Below are 12,894 nucleotides of genomic sequence, written 5' to 3' on the forward strand. Positions count from 1 at the left end.
GACGTGTGCTCCGTAGCCAATATGGAAGGAAGGAAATTGTAGTATGAATGTACAGAGGAAAGGTACGTGCACCATCCGTCCGTTACTTATGGTGTTTATTGGTCAAAAGGCATCATAAAGGAAGACGTGTACAGTGGTCAATAAAGCGTCACAATCTGACCTGTAAAGCAGTCATGGTGGAGGAGGCGGGTGGCGGGCACTGGTGGAGGGAAGGCGACGGCTGTTTCGTGTCGAAGGACACTTGGTCATGCTGCGTTCCACCTAGGGAAAACAAGATGTTGCGTACTAGGTAAGTAATGGTGCTGCCCTTGACCCCCCACACCCCAGCTGCACACACCATTACTAACTTCCCTTTATGGTGAAGTTCATTTTTTAAAATGGAAAAGTCACTGCTCAGATCCTTTCAGACTGCAATTTTAGCAATTCACTTGTGGTCTTCAATTGTGTTTTCAAAATAAACTCCTGTAAAACCCCTTGGACAGGGCCGGATTTACCATAAGGCACTACAGGCACGTGCCTACAGGCGCCTGATAATGGAAAGGCGGCTCCCTTCCCTCCCAGAGCACCTCCCACCCTCCTTCCCTATGTAGAGTCCTGATGAGAGTGTAAATGAGAGGTTACTCATCCTGCTCTTGGCATTCCACTGACCAGATCTCCCTTCAGCTTGGGGCACCTCTAGCTACTGAATACTGAGAAAACCTCGGTCTACCTAACACTAAGGGGCACCTGTAGCTGGGGCAGTGGAAGTAACAGCTGGGCCAGCCAGCACAATTGTGGTGCAGTTTGGCGGGGGTTTGTAGGTTCATGGAGGGCGGACTCTAAGGTGCCAGGACATCAGTGCCTATAGGCTCCTGTGATGTAAATCCGGGCCTGCATGCATGGAGGGCGGAGTCTAAGGTGCCAGGACATCTGTGCCTATAGGCTCCTGTGATGTAAATCCGGGCCTGCATGCATGGAGGGCAGAGTCTAAGGTGCCAGGACATCTAAACCTATAGGCTCCTGTGATGTAAATACAGCCCTGCATGCATGGAGGGCGGAGTCTAGGGTGCCAGGTCATCTGTGCCTATGGGCTCCTGTGATGTAAATCCGGGCCTGCATGCATGGAGGGCGGAGTCTAAGGTGCCAGGACATCTGTGCCTATAGGCTCCTGTGATGTAAACCCGGGCCTGCATGCATGGAGGGCGGAGTCTAAGGTGCCAGGACATCTGTGCCTATAGGCTCCTGTGGGGTAAATCCGGGCCTGCATGCATGGAGGGCGGAGTCTAGGGTACCAGGACATCTGTGCCTATAGGCTCCTGTGATGTAAATCCAGCCCTGCATGCATGGAGGGCGGAGTCTAGGGTGCCAGGACATCTGTGCCTATAGGCTCCTGTGATGTAAATCTGGGCCTGCATGCATGGAGGGTGGAGTCTAAGGTGCCAGGACATCTGTGCCTATAGGCTCCTGTGATGTAAATCCGGGCCTGCATGCATGGAGGGCGGAGTCTAAGGTGCCAGGACATCTGTGCCTATAGGCTCCTGTGATGTAAATCCGGGCCTGCATGCATGGAGGGCGGAGTCTAAGGTGCCAGGACATCTGTGCCTATGGGCTCCTGTGAGGTAAATCCGGGCCTGCATACATGGAGGGCGGAGTCTAAGGTGCCAGGACATCTGTGCCTATAGGCTCCTGTGAGGTAAATCCGGGCCTGCATGCATGGAGGGCAGAGTCTAGGGTTACAGGACATCTGTGCCTATAGGCTCCTGTGATGTAAATCCTGGCCTGCATGCATGGAGGGTGGAGTCTAAGGTGCCAGGACATCTGTGCCTATAGGCTGCTGTGATGTAAATCTGGGCCTGCATGCATGGAGGGCGGAGTCTAGGGTGCCAGGACATCTGTGCCTATAGGCTCCTGTGAGGTAAATCCGGGCCTGGCCTTGAATATTTGGCAGTAGAATGAGAGATTTGGTGATTCTGGGCCCACTCCTTCCTCCTGCACAGGGTTGGAACAAAGTTCTCCAGCACTAGAGGCAGAGAATCCAAAGTGCACCCCCATTTCCTTACCACCACACACACACACACATATATAAAACAAATAAGCCCCTAAGGGAGGTTAGTAAATAGTGTTGGCATTCGGGAGGGTGAAAAGTCGTTCCTCCATGTGGTGAGTGAGTCCCTACCGCAGCAGATACGCCGCAGCTGCCATAGTGATATGGCGTTGCTGGCTGATGCAATGCATACTGGGAGATGTAGTCCATGAATGCGATTGCCTAGGCTGGGAGTTATAAGCTTCCTGCTGCTTGTGTCCTGCACTGAACATGTTTTTGTTTACTTTCTGCGTTTCAGGGACAGACTTCATTCTTCAGAGAGTAACGACGGATTTTGGAATCGAGGACACTGTTGATATATCATCTCCCAAGGTGGACACTTTAAAGAACATTTACTTAGGTAAGTGATCAGTTCAGCCTTACATTAGCCTTCTGCAGCTGTTATTCATCATTTTGGTCCTCCCTAAACTCATTTACATATTCAAAGTCTCCTGCAATCCTGGCTCGACAAGCTAGATTTATTTACTTTGCCTGGCTCCAGCGGGGGCGCTGTACTGCGCAGGTGCAGGAGACTTGCGCCTGCGCAGTAGAGCGGAGCGACAGCGATCGGCTATTTCCGCCTATCTCCAAGCGGAGAGCCGATATTGCGCCTGCGCTGGAGCCGGGAAGGTAAGTATTTACATCCCCGCTGTTCGGAGGGGCACAGCGAGACCGCCGTGGGACACAGGAGGACGGGGGAAGCCTGGATAGGATCTGGAGGTTTCCCCCAACCGAGGTGAGTACCCTCCACGGGAACTTTTTCTCGTTATAGGTTTTCTTTAAACTTGATGTATAAGGTCGAGACACATATTGTAGATGGTCCAGCAGATTTGTTTCTTTTAAAAAAACCTATTTTTTTTTAGGTGGCACAAGCATGGTACTTTTGCCTAGGTTACCTTTCGCCAGGGTCTAGTACAGAACACGCTGCATGTGAACTTGTTGTGGAAGCTAACATCCTTCATTATTGGTAAATTGGTGCGTCTGTTTTGAATGCAAGAAGTGTATCCTGCCCATAAATTAGGCTCTGCACACCTCTGCTGTTGGTCATTCAGATGCAGCCTCTCTGGAGCTTTTTGACCCTGAGCAGCTCCATGTTACTACGCAGGCACAGCGATACTTGCGCGGGTTCAGCTCGCGAATAAGGAGGAGCGCGATCGCGATCTTCAGGAGGGTCCGAGGCAGGTGAGACTGACTGGACGACGTCGGTAGCCTCTGAAGCATCCAGGGGCTTCTCTTTGCTTAGTTAAGTATCAGAGATTTGCCTTGGATTCTCTTCAACTACTTCCTTACTAAGGGGTTTTTCCCCCTTCTGTACCAGAGCAATTTTCACCTTTCAGCCCTGCTCCCGTTCATTTGCCAATAGCTTTATCACTGCTTATCACAACAAAATGATCTATAGCTTGTTTTTTTTTTTTCAACACGAATTAGGCTTTCTTCTTTTGCTAAGAATTATTTGACTCTAAAGGCATTTTAACAGGAATAATAAGAAAAAAATTGAAAAAAATGCATTATTTCTCAGCTTTTCGACTATTATAATTTAAAAATAAAATATGCTGATCTGGATAAAAAGCACAAATTTTATTTGCCCATTTGTCCCAGTTATTACAACTTTTAACATATGTCCCTAGCACAATGTATGGCGACAATATTTTATTTGGAAATGATGGTGTATTTTTTTCTGTTTCGCGTCCGTCACTAATTACAAGCCTCTATTTCCCTTGGGTAACTATGCATTTTTTTGCAATGTCTTTTTTTAATATATATATACTTTATTTTTTATTTTGGTAACTATGGGGGAGGTAAGGGGTTAATTTTAATAGGAAATCTGTGTATATTTTATTAAATAAATGTATGTAGGTGTAATTTTACTTTTGGTCACTAGATGTCCCTACCCACTTTCATTCCTCTTGTGTACTGAACAATACACAGAGGAAGTTAGGTGTGTATGTGTAGTGTTCTCTATCGTCCATGATCTCGGCATCTCATTAATGCCGTGATCATTGATCACTGGCACTTAGATCAATGATTGGGAACTGTGTTCCCATTCACTGATGATCTGGCTAACAGGCAGCAACGAGAACACATGTGGGAGCGCGCACAAAGGCAATCGAGGCGAGGGCCGTATATCTATGTATGCGCCGCAGGACTTCAGTTCCCACACAGGGGTGTAGATATACGGCCCTCGCTGCGACCTGTGGGGTGTAGATATACTGCAGTGACAGCGTAAGTGGTTAAGTCACAAGTTTCCTGTGTGCTACCCATGATCCTACACTATCATCCCTAATTGCAAACAAGCATTGCAGAAAATAGCCAGGGCTGCCAGATGAACGTTTGATTAGAAAAAATAACAGTAAGGCCAGCTTCACACTGTATACTGGCGTCAGCGGTGCGGTATCGCACTACCAAAATCAGGCCTTCAGGGAAATACCGCATTACTATTACTAACACAACGCCCCAGTGTAAAAGGGCCCTAAAACGTTTTGCTTTGGTATCTTTTCACTATGGCCCCTTGCACGCTGTGTCACCCTCTGTTACTCTTCCATGCCGCTTCCCCCCCCCCCCCCGTAAGGGCCGTGCAAAGTCTTCCCGCCTTGGAGAAGTATCCAAATCGCTGCAATGCTGACGCAAAGTTTGCAGCGCATTAATGCATGATCAGTGCCAACCATTCGGATTACGCAGCCATGCAAGTCAATGGGTGACATAGTAAGGGCTAAACCGTAATAACTCAAATATCACACCTTATCAAAGATCACACCTTATCAAATATCACACCTTATGAAAAGATATCATACCTTATCAAAGTTAACATGCCTTATCAGAGTAGCACAGCGATCACTACAAACTTATGCCTGCTAATTGGCAATGGCACTCGTCCTGCCCTGAGCCCCTGCGGGTTCGTAACGCTCGCTATGCTACTCTGATAAGGCATGTTAACTTTAATACGGTGTGATATCTTTGATAAGGTGTGATATCTTTCCATAAGGTGTGATAACTTTGATAAGGTGTGATATTTGAGGTGTCACGGTTTAGTGAACCAAAGCCTAAAGTGTGCACGGACCAACAGGAATCCCAGTTATGTACTTCCTGTGCAGTAGGGAGTACGTCACCACCCGGGGCGGGCCTATGCAGATGACGCTGACGCCCCATATGAAGCCTAATATCTGCGGTGCACGCATCACAAACCTTAGGTGTGCAAGCTTATAAGTTTACCTGCTTGGCGTGAAATACTCTTCTTAGTATGACTTAAGTCATGAGTTGCCTGTTATCCAGCACTTGTCCCGTCACAATAAGTCTTTATTCAGTCACTTTCTCCTGCCTGGGCGTCCTCACAACCCGCACCCTCATATTAAGTAATCTCACTTGCACTTGTGGTTACATTTTATATCATTTCCTTGGATGGATAAGGCTAAGCCTTGTGGAATGCCAGAGATTTGGTTGGGACTTGTTGTGTGCTGAGTCTCAATGCTCTGAAAATCCACCTGAGTCACTTAGTTTGCTCAGTGCTGTTTGCCTTGTGAGCCCTTTGCCTTCTCCTGCTTTCTTGCCCGCTTCCTGTCACGGGCCAGTGAGCTTATGAATAAACGTGTTACTGTTTGAAGCATACCTAGAAAGGTGTATCCATAGCCTTAGCAGATCATGCAGCTGCTATGGGCTGCAGAAATGCTCAGCTGGGGCCTCCAAAAAATGTAAGATTAAAGGATACCTGAAGTGACATGTGACATGATGAGATAGACATGTGTATGTACAGTGCCTAGCACACAAATAACTAGGCTGTGTTCCTTTTTTTCTTTCTCTGTCTGGAAGAGTTAAATATCAGGTATGTAAGTGGCTGACTCAGTCCTGACAGGAAGTGACTATAGTTGGAATTTATTATCAGTGAGGGTCACACTGTAAACACTTTCCAAGCAGAAACTGGCTTCTGAGAGCAGGAAAGAAGGATCAATAGTTCATAGATTTTAGCTCTGGCATACTTCAATGAATGTGTCATTGAGCAAAAACAATAAAACAGTTAAAACTTAAAAAGTAGATTTAAACCTAAAAAAAACCTGTGGAATATCTTAAAAGGTCATTTTTAGGAGAAGGAAGATAGATAAAATTGTTTATTTCATTCGTTCATTTTCGCATCGGGTGTCCTTTAATTTAATGGCTTTCTCTCGCTCCCAGTTGATTAGCAATAATATAATACAGAACTGACATTTGTGAATACCTTCATTTAGTGTTAAACAGCAGCCACTGAGCTCCTAAACTTCAGCATTCCATGTTGGTTGGCACCCACGGCCTTCTGGGAAGAGAGCTGCATCTTCACCATTTCCTGTAGTCAGGATGTTGGGTGGGGGTGTGATCAAGCTGTCATTCTACTCAACTCCCATTTGGTTCAAGTGTGGTGAGGAGTGTTACTGCACGGGTCTCTTTAGCCCGCAGGTATTTTTCACCTTATGGACAAGATGAATTTTCACATTTCAGCGGTCCTCCCTTTCATTCACCAATAACTTTATCATTACTTATCCCAACAAAATGATCTATACCTTGTTTTTTCAGCCACCAATTATGCTTTCCTTGTGTGGTACATTACGCTAAGAATTATTTTATTCTAAATGCATTATAATTGGAATAAAAAGAAAAAAAATGGAAAAAAATCATTATTTCTCAGTTTACAGCCATTATAGTTTTAAAATAATACATGCTACTGTAATTAAAATCCACACTTTATTTGGCCATTTGTTCCGGTTATTGCAACGTTAAAATAGTATAATGTATGGTGACAATATTTTTTGGGGAAATAAAGGTGCATTTTTTTCAGTTTTACATCCATCACTAATTTTTAGCCCATAATATTACATATTAAAAAAAAATGTATTCCCTGAAGTCAGTAGGTGTAATTTTACTATTTGGCCACAAGATGTCCCTGCTGAGTACTTCCTATTAGCTACAATAATTACACTATAGGAAGTAATTTGTTGCTACATTGCAACTAGGGAAGTGACGCAGGCATCAATGGATGCCTGCGATCACGGTGACCTAGAGGGGAGATTAATGGATGCGAACTTTGTTCCCTTTATAAATCGAACGATCTGTGGCGGTAAGTAGCGGAAATCGGCGAGCGGGAGGAAGCGCGGTGGCGCTATTTAAGAATGAACACTGTTTTTGAACTTAAACAGTGTTCATTCTCGGCAGACATGTATGGATTGCCCCTGCAGCTGTTGCCGATAACTGTGCATTCGCCGACATCTGCCCGCACGATTGCCCGTACAGCCCCCAAGCTGCAGGGGCGTGACTATCTAATCCCTGCGGCTGAAGCAGCTGCCGCTGCGGATGTGTGGCTCACGTCCCAGCGGCAGAAATGGTTAAAGGGAAGGTTCAGGGAGGTGTTAAAAAAAAATAAAAATACTAATCCACTTACCTGGGGCTTCCTCCAGCCCGTGGCAGGCAGGACGTGCCCTCGACGCCGCTCCGGAGGCTCCCGGTCTTCTCCGGTGGATCACCTGACCTGGCCAGGCCGGCTTCCTGGTCGGGCTCTTGTGTGTTCCAGCGTGCGTCTCACGCAGTTAAAAGGAAATTAATATGGCAGCCTCCACATACCTCTACAGTTGTCCTTTAAGGGGCCAGAACCTGCCGGTACTTAAAGGGTTAAAGTATTTACAGGCCTTTTTGTTATGGCACTTTATTGTAACTAGTCTAAAGCCTCCTACACACTCTCAACAAAATTTGTTTGAAACGTCCGACAAGTTGTAGTTTTTGGCATATCGGATGGCAATCATGTGAGAAGTGTTACACAACGATGAGCCACCGATGTCGGGTATTTTGCCTGTTCCATCCGGGGAATCAACTCAGATGACTGTTGGGCAGATATTGTGCAGAGAATGCGGATATGGGTGCTTCCACCTGCGCCAAATATTTAAAGAGACACACAAAGCGAAAAAATTATTACGATAAGATTTGTATGTGTAGTACAGCTAAGAAATAAAACATTAGGAGCAGAGACATAAGTCTAATATTGCTTCCAGTACAGGAAGAGTTAAGAAACTCCAGTTGTTATTCATGCAAAAGAGCCATTGAGCTCCACCACTTTCAAAGTCGCAGAGAGCTCTGTCTTCTGAAGCTTATTATCTCAAGTGTCTGTCACTATATTGTTTTTTTTTCCTGCAGAGAACAGTTCAAAAGTTCACTAGCCAGCTCTGGAAAATCATTTAGAATGCTGAGTCGTGTGTAAACTGCAAATATTAGAGAATGTTTTTTTTTTTTAAAAAAAACCTATATAACTGAAAATAAAAATATGAGAATATTTTCTTTGCTACTAATGTTCTAGTAATTATCCGTACTACACAACCAAAAAAAAAAAAACTGATGGTCTCTTATCAGAGGCTGCAGTTTTTCAGAAAAAAAAGTTCCCGGTCCTCCTCATGCTTCCGGGAAGCGAGAAGCACAAAGGGGAAAAAAAACTCAGTAGTAAAAAAAACTGTAGTAAAACTACATCTACAAACATTTTTGAAGGCAATTGACACACATTATAACAAATTAACTGTTTATTTCCCAACAACAAATAATTACCTAAATAAAGTTTTTAATGGAAAAAAAACCATAAACAGTTACCTAAGGGTCTGAACTTTTTAAATATGCATGTGAAGGGGGTATACTACGAACATTTTTTAAATTATAAGCTTGTAAAAAGTGATGGACGCAAAACTGAAAAAATACACCTTTAATTCCAAATAAAATATTGGCACCATACATTGTGATAAGGACAAAATTTAAATGGTGTCATAACCGAGACAAACGGCCAAATAAAAAACATAGGTTTTAATTATGGTAGCATGTATTATTTTAAAGCTATAGTGGCCGAAAACTGAGAAGAAATGATTTTTTTCCATTTTTTTTCTTAACATTCCATTTATAAAAAAAATAATTCTTAGCAAAATGTACCACCCAAAGAAAGCCTAATTAGTGGTGGAAAAAACAAGATATAGATCAATTAATTGTGATAACAAGTAGGGATAAAGTTATTAGAGAATGAATGGGAGGTGAAAATTGCTCTGATACATAAGGTGAAAAATCCCCGCGGGCTGAAATGGTTAAGGGAGAGGGAGGAGACTTTAGTAAAAAAATAATATAAATATATATATATATATATATATATATATATATATATAGTGGGGTTCCAGCTCCAGGATTTTGTGCGATCAGCCTGTGGGCCGCAGGGGCACAAGACCATCACCCAACCTACTACGGCTCTTGTGTTCCTGCTACAAAAATACTGATGGCAGCATTCATACAATGCATGTAAACAGTGGCGGTTTGGCAGAACCGCATAAGCGAAAGGTCACCCTTAAATACACATGTGGTATCTGAGATGACATCGCCGCCATACACAGTAAATTGAGCAGAGAAACCACAATAATGGAGGAATAATCGCAAAATAAACTCACAAGCACGTGAACCTGAATCCAGACAGACAGGAAGAGCACACAGACAAATCTGGTTATTCAGAGTGACAATACGAGACATTGTAACTGTAAAAAGCGGTGTTTGGTCACATGGCCTGGGCAGAAACCACAATGTATGTCTGAGTACAGATTCAATCAGATCTGTGATAGAAAGCAGATGACCTTGTGTGTGTCAAAGTCATCCACCAGGGAGAACTTCAAATGAGGATTTCTTAAAGAAGCACATTTTCTTCCTTCAATGATTTGATGCTTTACCTAACTGGCCAAATCACTGATTTGTGAGTCAGGAGGCAAGAATTAAAACAGATCTCTTGTATTAAAAGGTCCCCACACCTCCACCAATTGCAATGGAAACAGAGGCGCCAGCAGAGCAAAAATTGATCGTAGGTAAAGACAGATAAAAGTTGGGGGGCAAGGGTGGACTTACGTCCCCAAAACCAAACACAACCACTGTGTATGGTTTAAACAAGATTTAATTTGTACGCCAGAACAAATGCAACGCGTTTCGTGGATCTCTAGCCCGCTTCCTCAGGAAATAATACAGATAGGAGTGACTCAGAAGTTGTGTAGGCAAGTACAGGGCTACTAGCAATATTCAACATTTACATCTGTTGCTGTGCTAGGACCCTTTTACAGTATAAGGCCTCTTGCACACTGCACGCGATTCTGATTCAGATTCCGCTTTTTAATCAGTTTTTACATCCGATTCAGATTCCGATTTGCAGTGTGCAGGGAGCAAACTGAAAATCGGAATCTGAATCGGATGTAAAAACTGATTAAAAAGCGGAATCTGAATCTGAATTGCTTGCAGTGTGCAAGAGGCCTTAGAGAGGTGGAGGAGGATCCATTCCTCTGGACGGTCAAGAGGCTCCCACCTACTGAGGTAATTATCTAACTTTTCTCTTTCCTGACTTCAGGTACCCTATAACTGCAGACTCAGATAGGTGGGTCGGCCAGTTGGCTAGGGAGTGTTTAAGGCAGTGAACACACTACATGCTGTTTTGTGCGTTTTGCCGTGAACGGCAAAATCGTGCACGATTGTAAAGACTATTGAAATCAATAGGCTTGCACGGGAAATGCGTGCGCTGTGTCCGTTCGCGTTTGCCTTCACGTTTTTACCCGCATTTTCTAAACACACAGTTTTCTGCTTTTTCCCGCACGTTGCATGGCAGTATATGGCATGCAAATGCATAAACGCACACGGAAAAACGCATACGGAAAACCGCATACATTAGACTCGAACGCAAAACCCGACGGACCTGGGAAACGCAAGGTAAAACGGCCCTGCAAGTGTGTTCCCTGCCTAAAGCTTTGTGTACACATGTACAAGGACTGCCCCCTGCAGGGATCCGTGCTGTACTGGACCTTCTCTACAACTCCACACTGCGCTCCAGAGCATTGAAGATTGCCATCGACCCCTCACACCCAGGCCCCTGCTTCATCAGTCAGCTACCAACTAGAGGGAGGTTTTGGGCTGTCTCCACCAGAACTACTAGGAATGACAGTATGTTTGTTTAGGCTGGAGTTCCTCTTTAAAGAGTGTTTGTTCCTCTTTAGTCAGTGTTTGCCCATTGTAAAATCTTTCCTCTCCCCGATTTACATTCTGACATTTATTACATGGTGACATTTTTACTGTGGGCAGGTTATGTAGCTGCTGCTAGCTGTTTTGGCTGTTACAGACAGCTGTAAACAGCTAATTCCTGTCTGTGAACCTTGTTACATTGTGGCAGTTTGCCCAGAGTACCGCGGTACTCAGAGCTTCTTGTGGGAGGGGTTTCAGCGCAAAATCAGTCATACAGCGCCCCCTGATGGTCTGTTTGTGAAAAGCAATATATTTCTCATGTAAAAGAGGGTATCGGCTACTGATTGGGATAAAGTTCAATTCTAGGTTGGAGTTTCTCTTTAAGGAATGCCCATCCAATGACATTTCTTGGAGGTTTCCTGTAAATAACTGCCTTGTGTTGGGTGCGGCTCACACGTTGTAATCTCTTCCTCAGGATACTCTGTGAAGCTCGGAACCGGAGTCCTCAGTACAGATTCAGTAACTACCGTCTCTGGAGCCCCTCGCTCTCAGCATAAGGGTGCCGTGTTTCTGTATGACTTTGCCTCCCCGAATCTGCAGCAGAGAATAATCCTAAACGGGGATCAGGTGGGATCCTACTTCGGGAGCGCCATCGCTTTGGCCGACTTCAACAATGATGGGTAAGTGTATTCTGGGTCACATGCTCAAGCCATTTGCCTAGCAGACTGAAGTGAATGAGTTCAGGCAGCTGCTTTACCTAGGTATGGTCTATCACCATTTATGAGCGGATTACTTCAAACCGAAACAGTCCGAGGCAAAGCCAATCAATCTAAAAGTCTGGCTTCTGATCCAGTAGGTTAAATGACCACTCCAACGAAAAAAGAAAGCAGTTAAAATCTGACAGAAAAAAAGGAAGCGGTTAAAATCTGACAGAAGCAACAGGTTTTAGACTAGTCCATCGCCTCATGGGGGGATTCTTTGGGTTTCCTTTGTTTTCAGAAACATTTCCTGAACGTCAGTTTAAAGGATACCCGAACTGACATGTGACATGAGGTAGACATGTGTATGTACAGTGCATAGCACACAAATAACTAGGCTGTGTTCCTTTTTTTCTTTCTCTGCCTGAAAGAGTTAAATATCAGGTATGTAAGTGGCCGACTCAGTCCTGACTCAGACAGGAAGTGACCACATCGTGACCCTCTCTGATAAGAAATTCCAACAATGAAACACTTTCCTAGCAGAAAATTGCTTCTGAGAGCAAGAAAGAGATAAAAAGGGAAATTTCTTATCAGGGAGGATCACACTGTAGTTTTTTCCTGTCTGAGTCAGCACTGAGTCAGCCACTTACATACCTAATATTTAACTCTTTCAGGCAGAGAAAGAAAAAAAAGGAGCACAGCCTAGTTATTTGTGTGCTACACACTGTACATACACATGTCTATCTCATGTCACATGTCACTTCGGGTATCCTTTAACTGCCAAAACCGTAAGATACTAGCCAGCCTCCCTACTAACTTGCATACTATTTTAGCAATTAGACTTAGAAACTGTAATTCAGGAAATGCTTTTGAAAGTAGAAGAAAACCCAGAGAATCCCCTATGAGGAGATGCACTAGTCCAGAACCTGTCGGTTCTGCCAGATTTTAACAGCTTTCTTTTTTTTCTGTCAGATTTTAACTGTTGTCTTTTTTCACCGGAGTGGTCCTTTAACTCATCTGAGTAATGTTGCCTTATCCACCTCTCTGATCTTAATGTGCCTGGTAAGGACATGCAAGAGTACTGTTACCCGCGGGGGAAAAGACTGGATCCCTTGGGCATTGCCAAGCTCTGGACAGACATGTTGCTAGCTTGGAGACTAGCAAGGTGTA

General features: G+C 44.3%; 1 protein-coding gene across 2 annotated transcripts in view; it reads left to right on the forward strand.

The window, feature by feature from the left end:
- Nucleotides 1-12,894, forward strand: part of ITGA3 (integrin subunit alpha 3) — a 180,530-nt gene that overhangs the window by 93,247 nt on the left and 74,389 nt on the right. For both annotated transcript variants that reach the window (XM_068263981.1, XM_068263982.1), the window contains exons 5-6: nt 2,322-2,423; nt 11,502-11,706. In XM_068263981.1, coding sequence (XP_068120082.1) covers nt 2,322-2,423; nt 11,502-11,706 — 307 coding nt within the window. The remainder of the gene's footprint in view (nt 1-2,321; nt 2,424-11,501; nt 11,707-12,894) is intronic.

The sequence above is a fragment of the Hyperolius riggenbachi genome, chromosome 12, assembly GCF_040937935.1.
Source record: "Hyperolius riggenbachi isolate aHypRig1 chromosome 12, aHypRig1.pri, whole genome shotgun sequence".
Lineage (NCBI taxonomy): Eukaryota > Metazoa > Chordata > Amphibia > Anura > Hyperoliidae > Hyperolius > Hyperolius riggenbachi.